The 27,773-nt window shown below is 31.4% G+C and overlaps 1 protein-coding gene across 5 annotated transcripts; it reads left to right on the top strand.

Moving 5' to 3' along the window:
* The first annotated feature begins 1,047 nt into the window (after window positions 1-1,047).
* On the top strand, window positions 1,048-27,212 carry LOC114183052. Of its 5 annotated transcripts, none has more exons than XM_028069895.1 (13): window positions 1,048-1,247; window positions 1,342-1,449; window positions 5,472-7,042; window positions 7,209-7,442; window positions 7,553-8,263; window positions 8,469-9,275; window positions 9,630-10,376; window positions 10,503-11,333; window positions 13,461-14,198; window positions 14,297-15,105; window positions 15,188-15,245; window positions 19,821-19,888; window positions 26,980-27,212. In XM_028069895.1, the coding sequence occupies exons 3-11, from the start codon at window positions 5,513-5,515 to the stop codon at window positions 15,189-15,191; spliced, it is 6,411 nt and encodes a 2,136-aa protein (XP_027925696.1). In that variant the 5' UTR covers window positions 1,048-1,247; window positions 1,342-1,449; window positions 5,472-5,512; the 3' UTR covers window positions 15,192-15,245; window positions 19,821-19,888; window positions 26,980-27,212. The 5 variants fall into 5 exon arrangements, with proteins under 5 accessions (XP_027925696.1, XP_027925691.1, XP_027925692.1 ...); XM_028069890.1 differs by having other exon boundaries at window positions 4,017-7,042; XM_028069891.1 differs by having other exon boundaries at window positions 3,956-7,042.
* Window positions 27,213-27,773: the final 561 nt, after the last annotated feature.

Below are 27,773 nucleotides of genomic sequence, written 5' to 3'. Positions count from 1 at the left end.
ACTGTGTTCTTTACATCTCTTCCAAGGCTCGTAATGATTCATCTTCACAAGCACTAACTGTTTCTCACTTCTCAGACACCGACACCATTTCTATCTCAAAGGTAAATCTTTATATTTTTTCTTTTTTAAAAAAAAAATGGATTTAGTGTTTTGGTGCAGAGCTAATTAAATTTATGTAGACGAAGCTTACATGTAAATTTATCCTAAGTGTGTAAATCTTTATCATCTCATGTCGGCAACGTGTTTAAGAGGTTAACTAAGTTGTGTATATACTACTTTTACTCTTCCTACTCGACTTCTTTTCTTTTCTTTTCCTCTTAATCACTTTTCCTCTCTTATTTTCTTTTTCCTTTTTATTATTTATAATTAATTTATAATAAATATTTTATCAAATTTTAAAAAAATTACATTATTTTATCAATAAAATTGTCGACGTATTTTCATAAATGTCAATTACTAACAGATTAATAAAAATTTATTATTGACAAATTTTCAAAAAGATAATTACTGATAAATTTTACCGTTAAATGATTAAAGTCTAAAAATGAAAACTTTAATTTTAATTGACAAAATTTATTACAAAATTATCCATCTATAATAACATTTTAAATTTTAAACAGATTTTATGGACAATTATTTTCATAAATAATAAAAATTATAATTCGCAAACAGATTTATTAACATATATTTTTGTTAATAATTAAAATTTTAAAATTTTTCAGTATAATTTATTGGCAAAATTTATTTCTATTGATCAAATTTATCAATAATTTAACAATTTCTTTTTGAGTGAATTGATATTTACTTTAAAGAAAAAATAATTTTTGGTCAAATATATTTTTATTTTTAAATTTAAATATAAAATTAAAATTTATCTTTATCTTAAATTTTAATATATTTGTCTCGAAACTTAAAAAAATAAATGAATAGTGTTTCTTTTATTGTAAAACCATTAGAAGAGTGAAATTATGCTTTTATTCATGGTTACTTTTTCTTTCGGTATAAACTTTTTTATATCACAAGAAATGAGAGGGATCCACATACAACCAGCCATATTCTTTCTTGTGCTAAAATCATTCTCATTCTCTTTTTCCTTTATTCTTACAACAACTCTTTCTTGTGCTAACATCTGCTTCAAATTATGTTCAACTCTGTGTTAGAAAGAACCCTACTCTTCAAACTACCAACTCTTCTTCAATCTCTCATCTTCTTCTGTAAAAGCTGATTTTCTTAGATCAACACAATCTGTAAGTTCTTCTATTCACACTTTCTCATTCCGAGTTCTGATATCTCTCTTCCTTCCTTTTTCATTATTTAACTTCAACTTTTCTTAATTACAAGGGTTTTCGAAGTATTTCACCGAAGTTCATAACATCTTCTTTTTCCGGGGAACCTATAAAAGACTCAGACGCACGCATTGAGTGATCAGTACTGTCAGATTGATAGAAGGTAACAAATATTAGCTGTTTATTTTAATGATATATTTTCAGTATCATTTGTATTTTAATAAGCATTAATATTTTCTTAAAAGTTTATATTAATATTCATCAATAATGTTAAAAATTAGGAGATGTTTTCATTTTTGACATAAATTAGGATTTGTTTTATTAATGTTCATATAATTATCATGTGTCTTGGACAAAAAGTTCAGACTGACTTGCGTAATGCAGTTTTTATTTTTATTTTTTTATCAGTTATGTTTTTTAATTAAGCTTTCCTTAATTTAAGTTAGAGTTAATACTAAAATTTATTTCTCATGGGCATCTTGTTTGGGAATAAATTAGGAATAGTAGAGCCATTCTATTTATTTAAAATTATCATGTTTGTGAGGTCTTTTTTATTTGTTAGTGATAATATTTTTTATTATATTGTGAAATATGGATATCTCATTAAAATAGTTAATCAATTATTAAATGTTTTTAAATATATAGTGATTGATCTTGTTATATGATTATGTGACCATATCTTTCATCAGAAAGGCATTTATATATATTGGATTCCTATTACTCCCCAACTAACAACCCATTACAATGTTATTTACTTAAGGCATGTAATTAGACTCAAACACCAATCCAAATGTGACAAACTTACTTTTGTGTGTTTACATGTGATTCTTCTCAAAGTTTTAATTTGTATTAAGGTAAACACTTCACACCATTGACTTTATGGTTTCTAAAAATAACATTATTTCTTTGTGTTCGTATATTTCATATTGTTGTTACCCACACAATCCTCCATACACTATTGCATTTACTACTAAATCCTACCAACCCAAACTCTAAAAAGTGAACCTTAGCTTTATTTTTATGAACTGATTGTATCCTAATCCATTTATCATATAACTGCCAAATTTAGGTAGCCATCGTACAAGTAAAGAACATATGGCTTGTTGATTCTTCACTACATTCACACATAACACATTTTACACTACCTAGTTGGATTCCCCTTTAATGTAATTATCATATGTTGCTAACTTATTCTAAAAAAGTCTCCAAGCAAAAAATTAGTTTGTAGGTAATGCTTTTGTTTTCCAGAATTTCTTATACAAAACCTTATCATCCCTTCTAATGTCAGTTGTAACATCTTGTATGTATATTTCACTATATACTCTTGTGTTTCTTCTCCCTTCCACACCCATTCATCATCCTTATACTTAAGAGTGTACAACCATGTAATTGTTGCAACATTTCTTCTATAATTGGCTTCCCCCATTCAAACTACTCTTTTCTCCACTATATGTTCCACTTCCATTAATTACTAATCTATATTCCTGCCGCCTCTAGTGTTACATCCCTTTGAATTGAGTTAGCACGCCTCTAGTGTTACACCCCTTTGAATTGAGTTAGCAAAAATTCTAGTATAATTGTCTTAAAGGGATGTCTCCTAATTAGTTATCTTCCCAAAATAATATTATCTTTCTTGTTCTTTTTTTCTAGTAATATTGCTATCAAACCAATTTTTTCTTTCTCCATTTCTGAATAAGATTCCTTTACCACTGTGGAGTCATAAGAATTATCATTAGTCTCATTTAATAAAGTAATGTAATCGAAAAAGTGACGTTGTTGCGTAGGTTTTTGGAGATTGAGAAAACCCCTAAGTGAGTTGAGAGATACATTTGGTATGTTGAGAGATGGTAAACAATATCTTAAACTTGTTTCAATTCTATCATCTTATTAATGGAAATATGGTAATTGGTGTTATTCACGTCATGATCTTTTTGGAAAACTGTGGAGAAACGTAATACTCAACTTTAAAACAAAGATACCCTATCACCAAATGAGAAAAGTGATAAAGAATAAGAAATGAGTGTATGATCAAAAAATGATGAAGAACTAAAAAGAACACATATAAGTTAGAATGAAAACTATATATTTTTAGATTGAGTTTTTATTGGACTTTTTGTTTACATGATACTTTTTTGTTAAAAATACTTTGAAAATATTATTTATTATTAACTAATTGGATAACTTCTGGATTAAAAGTTAAAACCATGAAATATAATAGAGATAGAGCAGGATTTTGAAATTGATCTCTTGATATATATTAATCGTTGCACCCAAATTTTGCACACTTTCTAATTTTGTAGCAATAAGCTTGAATTGAAAAACTATGAATTTTGGCTAGGCTATAATTAGTTCATACTTACAACTAATTAATTTTTTAAATTTTAACCGAACTTACCAGCAAAAATAAATTCATATAGAAACATTAAGTGAAGCTAAAAGAATCTCAATCGGAATTAATTTGCATCACTCCACAAACCGTAAAAGTCACTTATACAATTTTTTTGGCATTGACAACTTTATAGTACTTTTTTAATGTTGTACTTTTAGGTTTATATGCTTTTTTTAGATGAATTTTTAAATGTGTCATCAAACTTAGCTCTGTTCGCTCAATTTTTTATCTATTTCTTTTTCTATAATAACATTTAAAAGTTTACATTTGTAATATTTAGGAAAGAAATTACTAATAGTAGTAAGAAGCTAAAACTCAACACGAAAGTGTCTATTGTGAAGGAATCATGGATGCAGTTGTCTCTACAACAACTGAAGGTGGCTTGAAAATAGTAGGACATGTGGTCAAACGACAACTGGGCTACTTTTTTAGTTATAAAGACAAATTTAAAGAATTGGAATTTTATATTGAGAAGTTGGAACATAACAAGGAAAGACTACAACATCGAGTTGACAATGCATTAAGGAATGCAGAAGAAATTGAAAATGATATTCAACATTGCTTAAAGGAAATGGATGAGAAGATTAAAGAATATAAAAGTTATATTAACGATAAATGTCATGAAAAGACAATTTGCTCAATTAGTTTTTTTCCAAATAACTTCCGCTCGAGGTATCAGCTAGGAAGAAAAGCTACAAAGATGGTTGATGAAATAATAAGAGACGAGCTTTGGAAAACTTCTAAAATTGAGAATGTTTCATATCGTGAAAGTCCATCCACTAATGTTGTTTTTTCAAACACTGGTTATGAGAGCTTTGCATCAAGAACTAGAACTATGGAGATGATTATGAAAGCACTGGAAGACTCTACAGTTGATATGATTGGAGTTTATGGGCCTGGTGGTGTGGGTAAGACCACTTTAGTCCTAGAAATTGCTAAGAAAACTCGAGAAAAGAAGTTGTTCAAAACAGTGGTTATGGCAAATGTTACAAGAAATCCCGACACTAAAAAAATTCAAGGACAAATTGCTGATGTGTTAGGAATGAGATTGGAAGAGGAAAGTGAGATTGCAAGAGCAGATCATATTCGAAAGAGGTTAAAGAATGAAAAGGAGAATGTCCTTATTATACTTGATGATCTTTGGGATGGATTGGACTTGAATAAACTTGGGATTCCGTGTAATGATGATAATCTTGATGATGTAAGCCAAAATGAGGTCAATGACATATTTGATGGTGGCTACAATGATAACATATCTAATTTTGGTTACAATAAGACTAAACCAAAAAAGTTGCCAGAAGTTTATTTGAATAAGATGAAAAGGGAAAAATTATCTAGTAGTTACAAAGGAGGCAAAATTCTTCTTACATCTAGAAATAAACAAGTGTTGTGTAACCAAATGGATGTGCAATTGAGTTCAACTTTTTCTGTTGGAGTGCTTGAAGAAAAGGAGGCAGAGACTTTGCTTAAGAAAGTTGCTGATGTAAAAAATTCTGAATTTGATAGGAATGCTACTGAAATTGCTAAATGGAGTGCCGGATTTCCCATAGCATTAGTTTCCATAGGAAGGACACTAAAGCATAAAAGCTTATCCACATGGGATGATGTTTGTCAACAAATTAAAAGACAAAGTTTTACAGAAAAATGGGGATTCACTAACTTCTCTATAAAGTTAAGCTATGATTATCTAGAAAATGAGGAGCTCAAGTGTATTTTCTTACACTGTGCAAGAATGGGAAATGATGCTTTGATTATGGACTTGGTGAAATTCTGCATTGGTTTAAATTTGCTTCCAGGAGTCGACACTATTACAGAAGCAAGGAAGCGAGTAAAGGAGATGATACATGAGCTAGAAGAATCAAGTTTGTTGGTGAGAAGTTATTCTATTGATCGCTTCAACATGCATGACATTGTGAGAGATGTTGCTCTTTTAATATCATCTAAAGAAAAACATGTGTTCTTTATGAAAGATGCCATACTTGATGAGTGGCCTCATGAAGATGACGTTAAAAGGTACACTGCCATTTTTTTACTCTATTGTGACATCAATGAGCTTCCTGAGAGTATACATTGTCCTAGACTTGAAGTCTTGCATATTGACAATAAAAATGAATCTTTAGAAATACCAGATCACTTTTTTGAATCTATGATTAGATTGAGGGTGTTGGTTTTGACCAATGTAAATCTTTCTTGCTTACCCTCATCAATTAAATGCCTAAAAAAATTGAGAATGCTTTGTTTGGAGAGATGCACTTTAGAAAAGAACTTATCAATCATTGGTGAGTTAAAGAACTTACGAATTCTTAGTCTTTTAGGATCTAATATTGAAAATTTGCCTCCTGGATTTGGTCAATTGGATAAACTTCAGCTTTTTGACATAAGCAATTGCTTAAAACTGAGAGAAATTAGGTCCAATATCATACCAAGGATTAACACATTAGAGGAATTTTATACCAGAGATAGTCCGATACTATGGGCTGAGGAAAATATCAAAAGTGAAAATGCTAGTTTGTCTGAGTTGAGGCACTTGAATCAATTGCAAAATCTAGACATACGCATTCAAAGTTCTTCCCATTTTTTGCAATTGTTTTTTGACAATTTGAATAGTTACAAGATTGTCATTGGTGAGTTCGACTTTCTTAACTTGCTTAAAGTGGGAGAATTCAAAATTCCTGACAAGTACGAGGAGGTGAAATTTTTGGCATTGGACTTAAAAGAAGGTATTGATATTCATTCTGAAACATGGGTTAAAATGTTGTTCAAAAGTGTTGAATGTTTACTACTGGGAGAACTCAATGATGTTCAAGATATTTACTATGAATTAAATGTGGAAGGATTTCCAAATTTGAAACATTTATCCATTGTAAACAATTTTGGTATTAAGTATATTATCAACCCAGTGGATCAATTTCAACTTTTATTTGTTTTTCCCAAATTGGAGTCCATATGGCTTTACAAAATGGATACTTTGGAGAAAATATGTGGCAATTGGCTTGCAGAGACCTCTTTCCGCAGTTTAAAAGTCATCAAGATTAAAACATGTGTTAAATTGGTAAACCTTTTCCCATTTTCCATTGTTAGACTTCTCATTGCGCTTGAAACAATTGAAGTGTATGATTGTGATTCTTTCAAGGGGATAGTTTCAGAAGAAAGACAAACTCATACTGTCATTGATGACAAGATTGAGTTTCCCCAATTACGACTTCTAACGTTAAATTCTTTACCAATATTTACTTGTTTATATGTCATTGATAAGATGTTTGGTAGTCCACAATCATTGAAAGACCTGCAAGATATAAACAAGGATATTGTCACTGACGTTGAGAACAAGGTCACCAATTCTTGCCTTCCACTCTTCAATGAAAAGGTTTGTCATAATCTTATCATAATTACATATGTAATGTTTAATTTTTATGTTGTTATTCCTTTACAAAAATATAAACAATCATAATCATTTTAGCTTTATCATTTCTCTTAGGGAAACCATCTTTCAAATTCAAGTCTTATTGTTGTGACCATTTCTGCTCACACAGGTTTCGTTTCCCAAGTTAGAATGGTTGGAGTTATCCTCACTCAACATTAAAAAGATATGGAGTGATCAATTTGACCATTGTTTTCAAAATTTGCTCACATTGAATGTCATAAATTGTGGAAATTTAAAGTATTTACTATCATGCTCCATGGCCGGAAGTCTAGTGAATCTTCAAAGCCTCTTTGTAAGTAAATGTGAAGTGATGGAGGATATATTTCATTCAGAAGATGTAGAGGTGTGTGCACTCATTTAATATTGAGTTTGATTAATAGTATCTTGTTGTTATCGTATGAATTGTTTAGGTCTTTCAATTGCTCACCTATCAATCACTTTTTGTTATAACAGTATATTGATGTTTTTCCAAAGTTGAAGAAAATGGAGATCATCTGCATGGAGAAACTTGCCACCATTTGGAAATCCCATATTGGTTTGCATTCCTTTTGTAGTTTGGACTCTTTGATAATAAGAGAGTGCCACAAACTTGTTACAATTTTTCCAAGCTATATGGGGCAAAGATTTCAAAGTCTTCATAGTTTAATAATTACAAATTGTAACTTGGTAGAAAACATATTTGACTTTGCGAATATTCCACAAACTTGTGATCTAATTGAAACAAACTTGGATAACATAATTCTAGAAATGCTGCCAAATTTGGTGAATGTATGGAAGGATGACATTTGCAAAATACTAAAATATAATAACTTGAGGAGCATTAGAGTTTTCATGAGTCCAAATTTAAAATATATATTTCCACTTTCTGTTGCCCTTGATCTAGAAAAATTGGAAGTCCTTGAGGTACATATTTGTTGGGCAGTGAAAGAGATTATTGTTTGGGACAAACATTCGAGCGAAAATGTTATCAACTTTAAGTTCCCTCGTCTAAACACTCTATCATTGATGGACTTATATGGGTTGAGAAGTTTCTACTCAAGAACTCACACTTTAGAGTGGCCACAATTGAAGAAATTGGATATAGTTGATTGTAGCAGGTTGGAAGGGCTGACTTCAAAAATCACAAATTCACAAGTGCAACCAATTGTTTTAGCTACAAAAAAGGTACAACAATTTTGTTTAGATTCAAGCAACAAAAGTTCCTTTTAAAGCTTTTTGTATAGGAAATATAGAACATGACTTATTTAGATGAAAAATGTGAATTAACAACTCTTAAAGATGTGAGATTATGTTTTTTTTTTCTTATAGCAAAATAATACATCATTACATTTTAATGTATACTTTGATATTGACAAGTTTATTTACTTAGGTGATATACAACTTGGAGTATATGTCATTTAGCTTGAAAGAAGCAGAATGGTTACAGAAGTACATTGTTAATGTTCACATAATGCACAAACTAGAAGGACTTTCCTTGTATGGATTAAAGAATAATCAAATTCTATTTTGGTTTCTTCATAGACTTCCCAATTTGAAAAGGTTAAAATTGGGACTCAGTAACTTGAAAAGGATTTGGACTCCTCAAAGTCTTATTTCACGTGAAAAAATAGGTGTTGTTATGCAACTTAAAGAGTTGGAATTAAAATGCATTTGGCCTTTAGAAGAGATTGGATTTGAGCATAATGTGCTTCTTCAAAGGGTAGAATGCTTGATCATTCAACAATGTACAAAATTGAGAAATCTAGCGTCATCCCCGATATCTTTTAGTTACTTACGATATTTAGAAGTGACAAACTGTATGATGAGGAATTTAATGACAACCTCAATTGCAAAAACCTTGGTTCAACTCAACACGATGAAAGTAATTTCATGTCCAATGATTGTGGAAATTGTTGCAGATAATGTAGAGGAAAAAGTGGAAGAGATTGAGTTCAAGCAATTGAAGTCATTAGAATTGGTGTCTCTACAAAATCTCATAAGTTTCTCTAATGTCAAGAATTGTGACATAAAATTCCCACTACTAGAAAAATTAATAGTGAGTGAATGCTTTCAAATGACAAAATTTTGTGAATTGCAAAGGACTCCAAAACTACAAAAAATACATGTTGTAGTCGAAGAAAAAGAGAAATGGTATTGGGAAGGTGATTTGAATACAACTCTGCTGAAACATTTCAAGGTACACATTAAAATATCTAATTTTAATTTCATTGAAAATGTTTGCATCTAGTAATTATATCACCGCCAGAAACATATAATATGAAGCATGTACATATGTTAATTTAAGTATATTTATTTCCTAGTTTGATAGGTTAAGGTTTCTTCTTTGCATAGTCAAGTTTGATTGATATCCAAATATCTAGCATAATTTAGCATATAAATTGTTATCTTTATCGTACATCAAAATAAGGAGAAATAGTTACTAAAGGGGTATATTTAACATAAGGATTTCATTCAATCAAAGTATAAAGACCTTTCATATCATCATTCAATTATAGATTGCCATGCACTCCTGACATTTTTTTTTTACTAGGTTGCTCTTGAATATTTAAAGCATGTAAGACTTATTGATTATCCTGAGACGAAAGGTGTCCGGTACGGTAAACCTATTTTCCAAGACAACTTGTTTAATTGTTTACAGAAATTGGAAGTTGATGCAGCATTTAAAAGGGATATTTTGATTCCTCGTCACGTACTTCCTTACTTGAAGAACGTAAAAGAATTGCTTGTGCATGATTCTGATACCGTACATGTAATATTTGAAATTGATGAGACTGATGTCAAAACGAACGGAATGGTCTTTCGTTTGGAAAAACTTACTTTAACAAACTTGCCAAATTTGAAATGTGTGTGGAATGAAAATCCCAAAGAAATTGTTAACTTTCCCTATTTACAAGAAGTATATGTCAAGGGTTGTGGAAGCTTGGTAACACTGTTCTCTTTATCCCTTGCCAAAAATCTTGAGAAGCTTAAGAAACTTGAAGTACAAGAGTGTGAGAAATTGGTAGAAATAGTTGAAAAGGGAGATGCAATGAAACATGGAACAACGGTTATATTTATATTCCCTTGTTTGTCCATTCTAATTCTTTCCATTATGCCACTCTTGAGTTGTTTTTATCTCGGAAAACATCATCTAGAATGTCCCTTGTTAGATACATTATATATCAGTTATTGTCCTCAGTTGAAGCTATTCATATCAAACTTAGATGATGGTCAAAAAGGAGCTATAGAGGCTCCAATTAGCCCAGCACAACAACCTCTGTTCTCAATTGAAATATTGGTAATGAACCATTAACACTTTGACACCTTTGTGCTCTCTTTTCTTTCATTATATATTTTCCTTCTATAGCTTCTAACTAACAAGCAACTATATATTTTCTTTTGAATTTGTTTGGTCTATTGTTAGGCTTCTTCCAAATTGAAGAATCTTCAACTCAATGTGAAAAACATTATGTTGTTGAGTGATGCACAATTGCCACCAGACCTTCTTTACAAGTTAAAGGTTCTTTGGTTGTGCTTTGAGGATTATAACAATGAGAAAGGTACCTTGCCTTTTGATTTCTTTCACAGGGTACCCAATTTAGAACACTTTATTCTACAAACATGCTCTGGTGTGAAAGAGATATTTCCCGCTCAAAAGCCTCAAGTTCACGACACAATATTTAAAGGATTGAAACAATTATTCTTGAATGTGGTACCAGATTTAGATTGGGTAGGGTTAGAGCACACATGGGTACAACCATACTCTGAAAAGCTTGAACTATTACAGCTTTACCATTGTCGTCGAGTAGAAAAAATAGTTTATTGTGCAGTGTCTTTCATCAATCTTAAAGAGTTACAAGTGGTACACTGTGAAAGGATGGTGTACTTATTCACATTTTCAACACTCAAAACTTTGGTGAAACTTGAGACCCTAATTGTAGGGGAGTGTGAATCAATCAAAGAAATTGTAAAAAATGAAGATGAAGATGGTTGTGATGAGATAGTATTTGAACGACTCACATTGATTCAACTGAATTGCTTACCAAGACTAGTGAGCTTTTATTCAGGAAATGCCACTTTGCAATGCTCGTGTCTCAACAACGTGTTGGTAACTGAATGTCCCAATATGACAACATTCTCCCTAGGAATCATTAATGTGACAAGTTTTAAGAACATTCATACATCAATTGAGGATTCTGATTTACTCTTGGAGAATGATCTCAACACAGTAATCGAGAAGTCATTTCACACAAAGGTAAGAATGCATTCTCCATATTCAATTGTTATGTTTTTTTGTATCTGGCTAATTTAGTGACACAACCTTGTTATGCCAAAACTATAACATTTTTTCATTAAATTTTTTTTTGATATTATTAACAGTTAAAATCCATTAGTAATTCTTAGAATCTGTTTGTAAATCAATATTACCAACATTAGAAAATCCATCAATAAAGTCTTATAAAATTTACCAACGGAGTAAAAATTCTGCAAATAATTATCAACGAATCTGCTCATAAAATTCTTCAAGTGTTTGTAAAATCCTTCGATAATTACCACCTTTCTCGTCCCTTTGTTTGATTGGAAATTTCATTAACCAAATATCCCATTATGGCTTATCTGGTGACTGGTTATCTTCCATTATTTCTTAGATTCATCTTTATTTGTTTTTTTAGTCACAAACACTTCATAACCTTCTCTGTGTGGATATTAATTATATATATTTTATTATAAAAAAATTACTTATTATAAATATCCAAACTAACTTTAGACCACCACTAAATAAATTCTCAGGTAATTAAACAATAAAATAGTTTCTTTAATCTATAACAATATATAAAGAAGATTCTCTTTGTTGTGTTTATATGTTATAATACCAATTTTACTTTTTACAATATAATTATTTATTAAATTTTTAAAATTAATGGTTATTTTTACTTATTTTTTATAAAACTGTTTATCTTTTTTTATTCATCAATAATTAATTTTTCTATTCATTTCACTTTATTTTTAATAAATATAAATTTATTTTATATATTAACTTAATAACATTACATTATTATCATCTACTAACATAACACACATACGCGATACGCTAATATAAATTAACGAGTTTTTCCTGGAAAATTAACGAGTTTCTTTAATGATACTAATTAAGAAGATATTTCCCTCTATTATCCTTTCCCTCACTGAACAAAAAGAGTAACTTGCATGAATCTTCTCAGAACCACCCTATATTGTGTATGCTCTTGTATTTTATTTTTTTTCTTTCTCACGATCTATTCGTGCTCAAATGTTATCTTCCTTCTTTTACGAGTGCTTGCACGAGAACCCCCTATAATGTCCTTTTATTTAAAATTTCATTTAAGTATGAGTAGGACATGAGTTTAATTAATTAAGGAATTTAACTTTCATTAAAAAATAGATAATTTAGGAATCTAAAAATCATTATTGAGACGCAATGTAGTTATTTTCACTATTTTTTATTAGTTCTATAATTCTTTGAATCTCTCTCATTATTAATTGAAGGTTTAATTATATTTCTATTTACTGGAATTTAGGATAATAGATTCTGACTCTTAATTTTCTTTAAATTAATTCTTTATATTTAATTCTACTTTCTGATATGTAGAGATATAATAGGTCTGCCCAAGAAGTAGCTAGATAAGTTTCTTTCACAAAATTAGTTCCTTGCAAATATATTCTACAAATTTATCCATAAGTACCTTATTTTAGTGTATTAGGTCCTTACCAAATCAGATAGAGATTTTCCAAAAACTAACCAAACCTACTTCCCAGTTCACACCTTCCTTCATTGGCTACCATATGGATCTTGTACAAATAAGGAGACAAAGATACCAATTAGATATGAAAAGAATGTTTTGTTGAATTTATGTGTTACCATGTCCAAACTTTAATATGTGCTAAATAAAATATCGCTTCCTTATCCAGAGTGCATTCTTAAAGATAATTTTATTTCTTATATTCCAAATCCAAACGGTTATTATCGGAATACACTTTCAAAATATACCTTTAGTTATGTTTTATTGTTGTTCTGCTCCTTTTTCAGTTTAAAGGTTTTGCACACATTATAAAAATAAATAATAATATAATAATAATAATGATAGAATATAATATAATATAAAATAAGGACTATTACAAAGGTGACCTAAGTAACTCGTTCAAATGATGTTACTTTTATATCTAAGCTCATTTTTATTTGAAAATGTAAAAGTGGGTGTAGAATTTAAGCTCATAATTTAACTGGACAATAGAAAGAAAAATGAGCTCTAATATGAAATAATTTAGATTTCACAATATGATCTCAGTTAAATACGGAGCCATGTGCTTGTATATTAACATCTCATTTTGTTTCCTTTTTCAGGATTTTTTTGACTATTCAAAGCGAATGATTCTAGATGATTATCTTGAGAGGACAGGAGTGCAACACAAAAATCCAGTTATTTCGATTAACTTCTTTGGCAGTTTTAAGAAATTGGAATTTGATGCAACATGCAAGAGAGTTATTGTAATTCCATCTCATATACTTCCTTACTTGAGGAACTTAGAAGAATTGAATGTGCATAGCTCCGATGTAGTGCAAGTAATATTTGACACTGATGAGACTGAGGTTGAGACAAGGGGAATAATCTTTGGTTTGAAAAAACTTACTTTAAAACACTTGTCAAATTTAAAATGCGTATGGAAGAAAAATCTCGAAGGAATTGTGAGCTTTTCCAATTTGGAAGAAGTGAATGTTGATGGTTGTGGAAGCCTAGTAACATTATTCCCTTTATCACTTGCCAAAAATCTTGGAAAGTTGTGGTCACTTGAATTAAAGAGGTGTGAGAAAATGGTAGAAATAGTTGGAAGGGAAGATAATGGAACAACAATAATGTTTGAATTCCCTCGTTTGTCATTTCTATATCTTAAAAACATGCCACTGTTGAGTTGCTTTTACCCTAGAAAACATTATCTAGAATGTCCCTTGTTAGGTTCGTTACTTGTGGAATGTTGTCCTAAGCTGAAGCTATTCACATCAGATTCTGATGACAGTCATAAAGATGAAGTTATAGAGGCTCCAATTAAGCCGCTACAACAACCTTTATTCTCGATTGAAAAGGTAATGAAGCATTAGAATTTAACCCTTTGTGTTTCCTTTTCTTTTCATTAACTAGCTCAACACATTGTCTTATGAATTTGTTTGACTTCAATTGCTAGGTTTCTCCCAAACTAATGGGATTGACACTGAATGAGGAAAACATTAAGCTTATGAGTGATGCACGTTGGCCACAAGACCTTTCTAAATTATTCATTCTTATACTGTCCTTTGAGGATGATAACAATGGGAAAGATAGTTTGCCTTTTGATTTCTTTCACAAGGTACCCAATTTATTTTATCTTACAGTACAGAAATGGTTTGGCATGAAGGAGATATTTCCCTCTCAAAAGCTTCAAGTTCACGACAATGTACTTGCTGGATTGAAACAATTATCTTTGTGGGAATTAAGTGAGTTAGAGTCTATAGGTTTAGAGCACACGTGGGTACAACCGTACTCCACAAAGCTTGAATGGTTAAAGCTTGGAACTTGCCCTCGGGTAGAAAAAATAGTTTCGTGTGCAGTGTCTTTCATCAATCTTAAAAAGTTGTCTGTGAAGCACTGTGAAAAGATGGAGTATTTATTCACATTCGCAACACTAAAAAGTTTGGTGAAACTTGAGACTCTAAGCATAAAGGAGTGTGAATCAATCAAAGAAATTGCAAAAGAGGAAGATGAAGATGGGTGTGATGAAATGGTATTTGGACGGCTAAGATCAATTAAGCTGAATTTCTTACCAAAGCTAATATGCTTTTATTCAGGAAATGCCACATTGCAATTTTCATATTTGAAAACTGTGATGGTAGCTAAATGCCCCAATATGAAAACTTTCTCTGAAGGAGTCACAAAAGTGCCAATATTTTTGGAGATTAAAACATCGAAGGATTCTGATTTAACCTTTCACGATGATCTCAACACAACTATCCAAAGGTTGTTTCGTGAACATATCTTGCTACAATGAATCCTTATATTATAGTTTTTCCTATGAACTCAGTTTTTCTCATATGTTCAGGTAATCTATCAGCCATGACAGTAATGAGTATATGAAGTTCTTCTTCCTGAGGCGTTTGGTAAGTACAAGACATCCATTCCTCAATGTCATGCATACTACAATTTTCACTTCCCTTTTAGGATATAAATGTTTATAGTGTTTGGTATTTTATTCAGCCTAATTTTCCTTTCTAATATTTATATACAACACTAGAAATTGAAATTAAAACTAATGGTTAAATATATAGAACAGAATAAGAACCATTAGTTGCATCCAACAATACTTTAGCCAAAATTAGAAAACTTTATGTTTCCCCTCACTGAGTCATATTTGATCACATTATGATCTTAGATGTCTTTCAAATTATGATCAATTTGTGGATGATTGATGATTGTAAGCATTCCTTTATTCATTTAATCCATTTCTTACAAAAACCATCCTTTCCATCATATCGAACAAGAACTCCAATGTAATTGAATCGTGCACTTTCTCATTTCCATCATTTTCCTCTATTTTCATCTATAGTTTCATTTGTAACCACCACACTATCAAGTAGCCTTCTACTCTCCAAGAATGCAAACTAGATAGGTCCACAACCTTATGTAGTACCTTTTTCATCCTTAGGGACAAAGTTTTAGATATGATCTTGTAGATGCAACCTACTAAGGAAATAGTCTTATACTCATCTACATGTTATGGGTTATCACATTTTGGTATAGGAGCTAAAAATGATGAATTGCATTCTACAGGCCATATTCTAGTAGAAAAGAAACAATTAATGTCATTTAGGATGTCTCCTTTAATTTTGTTGCATAATTTCTTCATAAAATTAAAGTTAAATCCATTTGAGCCCGAACTCTTATTACTTTCGTACTTCCATACAACTATCTTAACCTCCTCTTCTGAAAATTCTTTTGTCAACGGTTGATTATCTTCATCAGAAGTTCCACTGAATTCAACATTTCCAAGGCCTATAATGAATTGTATTTTCTCTTTTAATTTTTCTGCATAATAAGCCTTTATCCCTTTTTTCACCACCTCTAGGTCCTCACACAATTCACCATTTATGGTCACACCAATCATCTGGTTCTTTGCCTTTCTCCAATGAGTTGTCAAGTGAAAGAACCTTGCGATAAAATCACCTGACTCCAACCAATTAATTCTAGAGTTTTGTTTCACCACAGATTTTGTTGCTCATTTAGCAACCAATTACTATGAGGCTAGATATCGATCCATTCGAGCGACACTAGCACTCTATCTAGTTTACTTTTTGTCATTCCACCCGCTCTATATCAAGTACATTTTCTCCAAATAATTGGTAATTCAAACAATTGTATTGCCTCAATGTATCTCCTATATATTGTTCTTGTACACCCAATTAGTCTCACATCGCTTAGGAATCAAGGTTAAACACAGTTTAAATACTCCTTTTTCCTTTCACCTTCTGAGGCGCCTTTTAAAGACAAAATCGTGACGAAGCTCCACGCCACTCCAAAGCGGACAATATCTGAGAAACACGATCATTGTTCCTAACCATTATTGCCAGACAAATTTGGGTCGGATCGGAACAGTTCTCTTGTGGTTTAACCCTAACCCTTTTCATTCCTACACCACAATTTATTGTTATCACTTCTTCTGCACTTCATTATTTCCTTCCATATTTTCTTTTTTTCATTGTACACACAAGTTGAGTAAACGTTCACAAGGTATTTTTTCTCTCCCCAATTACCCTTTATGATTAGAAAGCTTTTGCTTATGCTATAGTTTTCCAATGTGAATAGATTTTTATGCCACATACAGATATTTCCTCATGTACCATTGTCTGGAATAGCATAAGCCCATTTTATATTATCACCCCACAAAGCATAACATTTTGCATCATTTATTATCTTTGTTTTGGTTTCTTGCAAACATACCTTAAATAAAATACTGATGTAAATATAGTATGTTTGTATTGCTTTAGTTCACTTGCATGGATAAACCCCATACTCAATGCTTGCAACCTACCCTTTCACTATTGCTTTACCTTGTGTTTGGACGAGGGATTTGAATAATTCCAAGAAATTGAAATACATAGTATTTACTTATAATTGAATTCACTTCATTTTTTAAATAGTTTGTTTGGATTGAGTAATTGAAATATCTTAGATTTCAATCTTCTTATTAGAATAAAGTAATTTAATTAATATTTTAAGGCAAACTCAACTCTATCCTTGAGCCCGACTTAGCTCAACTTTCAACACGAGCCAACTCGGCTTGAACTTCGAAATAAGCCAACTAGACTTTCCTCGACCTAGGCCAACTCAACTCAGTCTTTGCCCGAACCGACTCAACTCAACCTTTAGCTTAGGGCGACTCGACTTAACCTTTGACTCGAGCCATCTCGACTAGAAAATCCAAGCCAACTTGACTACCATTGGTTGGGCCAACCCCACTCAACCTTAACCCAGGCCGACTTGGGTCAACTTCGGCCCAAGCCAACTCAACTCGATTTCGGCTTCTGCCAACTCGCCTCAACTTCAGCTAGAATCGACTCCACTCGAAGACCAACTTGGCTCTACGTTCGACCCAGGTCGAATCGACTCGACAATCGACACGGACCTACTCGGTTCAACGTTCGTCCGTCCGGGCTGACTCGGCTCGACCTTTGTCCAGGTCAACACAGCTGAACTTTCGCTGAACCCAACTCGGCTCGACCTCCAAATGGGATGGCTTGACAAGACCCTCAATTCGGGTCGGCTCGGCTCGACCCTGCCCCGGGTGACTTGACTTGACCTCGGGTCAGCCTGCTCGACTCGACCCCGACCAGAGCTGACATGGTCCGACCCTAGCATAAGCTGACTTAGATTGACCCTAGTATAGGCCAACTAAACTTGGCCCTCAGTCCGCACCTATAATACTCGACTCTTGGCCTGCATCGACTCGATTCAACCCTTAATCCGGGCAAACTTAACTCACGAGGTAGAACAAGATCATCGTAAGAGCCAAGAGCACCAACAATACATTTGATGCAAAGAAAATACTTGGACACAGTTTTTGTGTCAAGCATTGTAGTGCAAAGCTCAGTGCATGATTATCCTGGTTTTAAACATTTTTTTTTTTAAATACTCATGAAGTTACTCCTAAATTTGATATAAATGAGCACAATTGATTAAACGAGATAAGATAGATGGAGAAAGAGTCTATTGAAGCCAAGACAAGAGAATATGATCTTGCTCCTCCGAACTACAATACTCTGGATTTTCATTTCATCGTGTGCAATCATCTTCGATGAGAAGACACGTCAAAATAACTAGATTCGTAGCAAAACATTGTAGTTTGTGTGCTTTAATCATCGAGTCAACTTGTTGGCTCCATAAGAGAAAATTGGAATCATTGACTTTCTCAAATATTGGATGAAATGAAGGAATGATGGAGAATACATGATTTTGAGAAGACTCCATTAATGAATCTTAATGGCTCCGCATACAATGTTAATATATGGATTTTAAGTCTAACACAACCTTAAAAAATCGATTTGTAAGGTAAGGTTTGTACACATTTATCTCCTACGATATGGAACTAGACATTAATATATAATTTGATAGCGTAACAAGTAGAATAATAAATCAAACAATTATCAAATTTCACGAGGATAGGCTTCAAGCCTTGGTTATGATACCATATTACAGAAGAATAACAAAAGAAAGAGTTTTGAAGAGAACATAACAAAACTTTGTTATATTGATTTGATGCATTACAATAAAAGATCACTCTCCTTTATATAGAGAAATGGAAACGTGTAAACATAGCAAACAATAGAGTGACAATTGTCCTCAATATGACGGTTGTCCTTTACACTAATAAAAGCATTATATTTAGTGATCAAAAATTTTTGATTGCTAATATGAAAATCTCACTAAAGGAAAAATGACTATAGGCAACAATAAAAAATCAAGGCTTAAAGCTAAATAATTTAGACAACAAATAAAAAATCAAGGCTTAAAGCTAAATAATTTAGACAACAAATTGATAACAAATTTGCGGTCGTTGCAAGGATAATGTGACCTACTATAGACAATAATTTTTTTCGTTTAGCCCACAAAATTGTAAAATGATTGCCTAGCATACAATAGTGAAAAAACAATTGCCTAATAAGATATGATGATAGACAACATTTTTCCAAGCCCATAATACAACTTTTTTTTGTTATTTATTCTTTTAAGTCACAATTATAAAAATGTGGTTATGTAAATTAGGATATTATTTTGAATTTTACAATATTTTTTTGAATTTCATTTATGCATTCCTGCTATCCTTTATTAAATGATATATTAATTAAAATAAATGTATCCTACTAAAATAATAGAAATAAAATAAAATTATTAAAATTAAAATTATTAATTAAAACATTTCTGACATATAATAGAATTTAAAGTTTGTAAATAATGTTGTCTACACTATAATTAAATATAATCACAAAACTAATTAAAAGTATTTTTCTTGTTTACATCTTAATCCTCCTTCATCTTAATCTCACGCTTCTTATTCTCACACAGAGTACACTTTTCACCGACATTGGTTTTGTAGTTTACAATGATGGTGGCATAATTTCCATCTTATTGGTTATATTATAGAAAATTTCCAATCCTGCATTGTTGTCTCCATTTTCTAGGGTTGATATTAACATAAAGAAGAAGAAGAGAGGTTGAATACAAACGAAGTTGCTGCTGATATGGATAGGTTAGCCTTTAGATCAATCATTTACATCCGAACAAATCTTAAGTTTTTTGAATTTGCTTTCAATATAGCTATACAATTCTGATAAATTGTTTCACTAGTTTTAATTACAGAAACCGGGAATAAAGCTCCTCCATCTTTTATATATATATATATATATATATATATATATATATATATATACCGAAACTTTCAATGTTTCTCCAACCACTTATATCATTGCATAAAGAATATTTCTCATTTTTATTTAACTTTAAGCCTAATATTTCTACAAACTAAAATAAATTTTAATAAATATATATTATAAAAAAAATATGTTCATTTGAATTATTATAATTAATTATAATAAAATTATATATATATATATATATATATATATATAATTCTAAAAGAAAATAGATAATGATAAACCCTCCTCAACAACTCCTACAACCCCACAAATGAATTATAATATGACTCATCACAGTATAAACATTTCTTCCCTACACATCAATATCACCGATCACAATATTAAAATTTTTTTCCTACACATATCAATATCACCAATCATAATATTAATATTTTTATCCTACAAATCCATAGTATGTTCCTCCTCTCTAGGTGTGGTGAGAAATGTTAAGTATCATTTCATGTATTTTATTTTATTAAAAGAAATAGATTTTTGTTTGTATATTTTAAAATGTATTTTTTCTTTTGTATTTTAGATTACTTAATTTTGTAACGTATTTTTTCATTTTATATTTTAAAATATAAGTTTTGTATTTTGAATTAAGGTGTTTTAGAAAAAAAAAAATGTAAAGGGTTTTTACACCTCATGAAACGTAATATTAGGTGAGTCATATCATTAGTTTAAAAGTTACGAAAAAGTTGAGTATGCTGAAGTTCGGTCATGCAAAACTCATTTAAAATATTGTTAGTGTTATGAATTAATGGTCGTCCATTGATTTATACAATCACTCATATGATTGATAATCATATTATTCATTACTCTTTATGATGTAATATTTTGTATTTACTATTTGATTTTATATCCTTTCTGGGTTACCATATTGTACCTATAAATAGGACTCGTCCTATCAGTAATGAGACACACATAAAAACAGAAGTTGCTCCCTACTCTCTCATTCTCTATTCTTCCTCTCCTTTGTCTCTCTTATTACCTTTATTTTATAACACGTTATCAGCACGAGGGTTATCCAACTGAGCGTGAAGGCATATTTTTTTTATTTTTCTCCCTAAGAACAACGCTCTATATTCCTTAACCGAGGTTCTTTCTAATCTTTTTCTCATTCACAAACTTTATCTCATTTTCTTTTTTTGTGTAATGATAATTGTTTGATTTATTTTTCTCTGTCATATTATTATTATTATTATTTGATTTTAATAATTTCATACATGAAATTTGATTATATTAATATTTTATGTGCTAGTTTTAAACACGCGAAACGTTGCAAAATTCTCTGTCATAATATTTTTATTATGACGATGATTATTATTAATATTATTATTTTGATGATGATGATTATTATTAATATTATTATTTTATGTGTTAGTTTTAAACACGCGAAACGTTGCAAAATTTGGATTTGTGACCCTTGATATTGTAAGGAAGAATTCCTTATATTGGATTTTAAATGTTGAAATATATTTAGATGCAATGGATATTGGGATACCATTAAATAAAGAAATAAAGCAACTAATTTGCTCATAACAAAAATATTGTGAAAAGAGACTTCACAAATATTGTGAATTTATTTCATGCCTATGCATGGCTGGCTGGACAAAGCAATAAAGCTTTTGATGAAAAATCATGAGATCCGCCTAATCTGCTCCATTCCCAGAAGTGAATGGAGCAATCAATATTATGAATTGATTTCATGCCTTCTTGTGGCTGAACAAAATAATGAGCTCTTGATGAAAAATCATGAGGCCCGACCAACTGGTTCTGCTCCATTCCCAGAAGTGAATGCAGCAACATCTGATCCATATAATCATGGACGAGGTCAAGACCATAATAATAATCGTGGTCGTAATTTTGGCCGTGGTCGTAGCCATGGTCGTGGTCGTGGTCGTGCTATTAATCATGGTCGTGGACATGGTTATAAAGGAAATTTTCAAAGAGAAACTTCATCAACAGAAGTGGAACAAGAATGCGAAAAAGGAAAAAGAAAGGGGTGAAAATAATGGCAAAAAGGCTGAAAATATATGTTACCGTTGTGGTAGTAAAGGTCATTGGACCCGTGCCTGTTATACACCAAAGCATCTTGTTGAACTCTACCAAGAATCACTTAAAAAGAAGAATGTAGAAACACACTTTGCTTATGAAGATGGTGATTCTGATTATGGTCATATGGATACTACTCATCTTGATATTGGTGATTTCTTTTCTAAACCCGATGGAAGCATTGATCACCTTATTGGTGATGGGAGTGTTAGAAAATAGTTTTATTTTATGATTAATTTTTAAGACAATGTTTTATATTTAATTCATGTTGCTTTTATATGTACAAGTTTTTATGTTTTTATGAATAAAATCCTCTATTTTATTTTTTTTTTCTTTCTCTCCTCTTACAAAGTAATCTCTAATATTGATATTTATGTTTATATGAAGAATGAATATTGGCATTAACACCAATGATGAGGATCTGTGCCTTGCTGATAGTGCAACAACTCATACAATTCTCAAGAGTAATAAATTTTTCTCTACTTTGGTAATGCGAGAAGTCAATGTTAGTACTATTTCTGGTACTACAAATATAATTGAAGGCTCTGGAAGAGCTACAGTACTTCTGCCAAGAGGTACAAGATTGCATATTAAAAATGCATTTTATTCTCCTAAGTCCAATAGAAACTTATTAAGTTTCAAGGATATTCGTCTAAATGGATATCATATTGAGACAAATAATGAAGGAGATGTTGAATATCTTTATATCACTCAAATTGAGTCAAATAAAAAATGTGTATTGGAGAAATTATCAGCCTTCTCTTATGGCTTGTACTACACATATATTAATGCGATTGAGACGCATGTTATTGTAAGCCAGAAGCTTACAAATAAGAATGAATTTCTTGTTTGGCATGATCGGTTGGGTCATCCTGGATATATCATGATGCGAAAAATAGCTGAAAACTCATGTGGACATCCACTTAAAAGTCAAAAGCTTCTTCAGTCCAATGATTTCTCATGTACTGCATGTTCGCAGGGAAAATTGATAATAAGACCATCACCAGAAAAAATTAGAAATGAGTCAATCTCATTTTTAGAACGAATACAAGGTGATATTTGTGGTCCAATACACCCACCATGTGGATCATTTAGATATTTCATGGTATTAATTGATGCGTCCACTAGATGGTCACATATTTGTTTACTATCAACTCGAAATCAAGCATTTGCTAAGTTATTAGCACAATTGATCAAGTTAAGAGCCCACTTCCCAGATTATCCAATTAAGAAAATTCGTCTTGATAATGCTGGTGAATTTACATCTCATGCTTTTAATGAGTATTGTATGTCAATTGGAATTGAAGTTGAACATCCAGTAGCACATGTTCATACTCAAAATGGACTTGCAGAATCATTGATAAAACGTCTAAAATTGATTGCACGACCTTTACTTATGAAAGCTAATCTTCCAATGACTACTTGGGGATATGCAATTCTGCATGCTGCAGTATTGATTCGCATCAGACCAACAAGTTATCACAAATACTCTCCTTTACAGTTGGTTTTTGGTCAACAACCAAATATTTCTCATTTAAGAATTTTTGGGTGTGCTGTATATGTCCCAATTTCCCCACCAAAAAGGACTATGATGGGTCCTCAAAGACGTTTGGGAATATATGTTGGATATGATTCTCCATCGATAATAAAATATCTTGAACCATCAACAGGTGACTTATTTACAGCTCGATTTGCTGATAGTCATTTTGATGAATCAATTTTTCCAACGTTAGGGGGAGAAAGAAAGAAACTGGAAAAAGATATTGGTTGGAATGAATTATCATTATCTCATCTTGATCCTCGTACAAAAGAGTGTGAACTAGAAGTTCAACGGATAATTCATTTACAAAAATTGGCCAACCAATTACCAGATGCTTTTACTGACACAAAAAGGGTAACTAAGTCGCATATACCCGCTGCTAATACTCCAATCAGAATTGATATTCCTGTTGGACAATCTAATATAGCAAATGAATCTCAAACACGCCTAAAGCGTGGTAGGCCTTTGGGTTCCAAAGATAAAAATCCTCGTGTGAGAAAAAGGGAAAAAAGGCAAGATGGCCTAATCGAGGGGGTAAAAGTCCCAAAAGATTCTTTTGACATAATCAATGATTCGGTTCCAGAAGAACCTCAGGTACCTGAAATTGTTGAAAATGATGAGATCTCAATAAATTATGTCATGAATCATAAAATATGGAATCGAAATAAAGTCAATATTGACGAGGTTTTTGCATATAATGTAGCAAAGGATGTCATAAGTGACAATGATGATCAAGAACCAATGACAATTGAAGATTGTCGGCAAAGAAATGATTGGCCAAAATGGAAAGATGCAATCCAAGCAGAATTAGATTCGCTTGCTAAACGAAAGGTTTTTGGACCTGTAGTTCGCACACCTGAGGGTGTAAAACCTATTGGGTACAGATGGGTTTTTGTACAAAAACGAAATGAGAATGGTGAAATTGTTAGATACAAAGCACGGTTAGTTGCTCAAGGTTTTTCACAAAGACCTGGTATTGATTTTGAGGAGACATATTCTCCAGTATTGGATGCAACAACATTTAGATATTTAATTAGCCTTGTTGCACAAGAAGGTTTGAATTTGCACCTCATGGATGTTGTTACAGCCTATTTGTATGGCTCTTTGGAAAATGATATTTATATGAAACTCCCTGAAGGATTTAATGTGCCCAACAAAGCAAATTCTAAAAAGGATTATTCAATAAAATTGAATAAGTCCCTTTATGGATTGAAACAATCAGGACGTATGTGGTATAACCGTCTAAGTGAGTACTTATTAAAGGAAGGGTATAAAAATGACCCTATTTGTCCTTGTATTTATATGAAAAGATCCGAGAATGAATTTGCCATAATTGCTGTTTATGTAGATGACATAAACATAGTTGGAACTCCTAATGAGCTCACAAAGGCAATTGATTGTTTAAAGAAAGAATTTGAGATGAAGGATCTTGGAAGGACAAAGTTTTGTTTGGGATTACAAATTGAGTATTTAAACAAAGGTGTTCTTGTACATCAAGAAGCTTATATAACGAAAGTGCTTAAAAAGTTCTATATGGACAAATCACATTCACTATGCACTCCAATGGTGGTGAGGTCATTAGATGTTGATAAAGACCCTTTTAGACCTCAAGAAAAAGATGAAGAACTACTTGGTCCTGAAGTACCATATCTTAGTGCTATAGCAGCACTAATGTATCTTGCTAATTATACTCGACCCGATATAGCATTTGCTGTAAATTTGTTAGCAAGATATAGTTCTTCACCTACAAGAAGACATTGGAATGGAGTAAAACAAATACTCCGTTACCTTAAAGGCACTATGAATATGGGCTTGTTTTACCCAAATGATTCAAAATTAGATCTAATGGGTTATGCAGATGCAGGTTATTTATCAGATCCTCATAATGGTCGATCACAAACAGGATATTTGTTCACATGTGGTGGCACAGCGATTTCATGGCGATCTGTGAAACAAACAATAACAGCAACATCGTCAAATCATGCAGAAATTTTAGCATTACATGAGGCAAGTCGTGAATGTGTTTGGTTAAGGTCTATAATTCAACATGTGCGACAAACTTGTGGTTTATCCTTGGGAAAAATGAAACCAACAACGATATATGAAGACAATAGTGCATGCATTGCTCAATTGAAAGAAGGATATATTAAAGGAGACAGAACAAAACATATTCTTCCAAAATTCTTTTTCACTCATGATCTTCAAAGAAATGGTGATGTAGAGATCCAAAAGATTCGCTCATGTGAAAATCTAGCAGATTTATTTACAAAGTCTTTGCCAAGGAGAACTTTTGAGCAATTGGTTCATAGGATTGGACTCCGCCATCTTAATGATGTAAGTTTACATGAGGGGGAGAAATTAGAAGATGCAAAGAACAATATTATATAGAATGATGTACTCTTTTTCCTTCACTAGGTTTTTATCCCAAAGGGTTTTTCCTAGTAAGGTTTTAACGAGGCACATTCTTTTATCAATGGACACCCAAGGGGGAGTGTTATGAATTAATGGTCGTCCATTGATTTATACAATCACTCATATGATTGATAATCATATTATTCATTACTCTTTATGATGTAATATTTTGTATTTACTATTTGATTTTATATCCTTTCTGGGTTACCATATTGTACCTATAAATAGGACTCGTCCTATCAGTAATGAGACACACATAAAAACAGAAGTTGCTCCCTACTCTCTCATTCTCTATTCTTCCTCTCCTTTGTCTCTCTTATTACCTTTATTTTATAACAGTTAGCAATTAATTTAGATAAAAATTTAGAATTATTTTTTTGTTGTAGTTAAAATTGTGGTGACTTATGTTAGTAACTAGAATAATTTAAACACTAATTTAAAAATTATTTTAGTTACCAATAATTTAAAATTTATAAATTGATATCTAAATTAGACATTGACTAATATTTTTTGTTAGTAAAATGTTGAGAATAATTCAAGTGAGTCAAAAAATCTCAAATATAAAATAGAAAGTTAAATAGTATAAAAGACTCGTAATATTATTCTTAAGGTTTTGGATTAAGAGTGAAATCAAATATCTGATATGTGTAAGATTATTATATATATATAACACCATAATCTTTCAATAACTATAACATATATGATAAGATATATAAATCCAGTGGTATCAAAGTCAATGATTCTTATTTTGTAAGATTAATGTTATAAAATCACAATTCAACTCAAAATTATTTGATAATAAGATATTACATAACAACCCCGCTCATATCACATCGGTGCATGTCCTTCTATTTTGCTTACTTTATTTGAAACAAATTAGTTAAAATTGTACATGTAATTGTGCTCCTAATTTTATAGGTTAACCAGGACTTCCGCAGTTCAATCAGAGGTGGAGGAAAAGAAAGACGATAACTATTTCATAGTAATATTACGAAGAAGAAAAGTTTGTCTTTTTTTAGATTTTCAAGTGGTTGAAATATGAATAACTACACAGCCATCTATTGTGTATTGTGTGCTATTAAGTGAGATGATATATTAAGTGTGTATGTATGTCTGAAGTTGAATACTTTGAAGATTGAACTTCCTACCAATGTGTTCTCGGCACTCCTCCTAAAAATAAATGTGTTTGAATTGAGACTTCAAAATAAATTTTGCGGCCATCCCTTAATTATTGTGTTTTTGGATTAATCCTTTAATTTTATTTTTTGAAGTTTTGCTACCCTTATATTTTTCTATCTAACAACAACATACACCTTGTGCAGTTCATCTATGTGAATTGATGATGTGTAGAAAGAAAAACTTGTTGATTTTAAAGGTATCTACTACAGAATTGCTTCCTCTAACTTGTTTTAAAGGTAGACATTGGAATTAAAATTTCATAAGAGGAATATGTAGCTGGTTAGGAAGGTTGCAAAAGTGATTTACATGGAAAGTTTATTTTATCTTGCATGCAGACGCACCTTTCATAGTTCTTGATTTAAAAAGGAAACTTGGTGTCTGGAAAATCTCTATATTAGTCTTTGAATTTGTATCTGGGGCTATGAATGATCTTCAAAAGGTTATATAAAGGCAGGTTCTTGAAGTTTGAAACCAGAAATTCTTAAAAGATGTCTTTGGTCTCCTAATTTCAATCCGTTTAAGCAAAAGCTTTC

This window comes from Vigna unguiculata, chromosome 5 (genome assembly GCF_004118075.2).
Source record: "Vigna unguiculata cultivar IT97K-499-35 chromosome 5, ASM411807v1, whole genome shotgun sequence".
Classification (NCBI taxonomy): Eukaryota; Viridiplantae; Streptophyta; class Magnoliopsida; order Fabales; family Fabaceae; genus Vigna; species Vigna unguiculata.
This window is presented reverse-complemented; position numbering and strand designations above follow the sequence as displayed.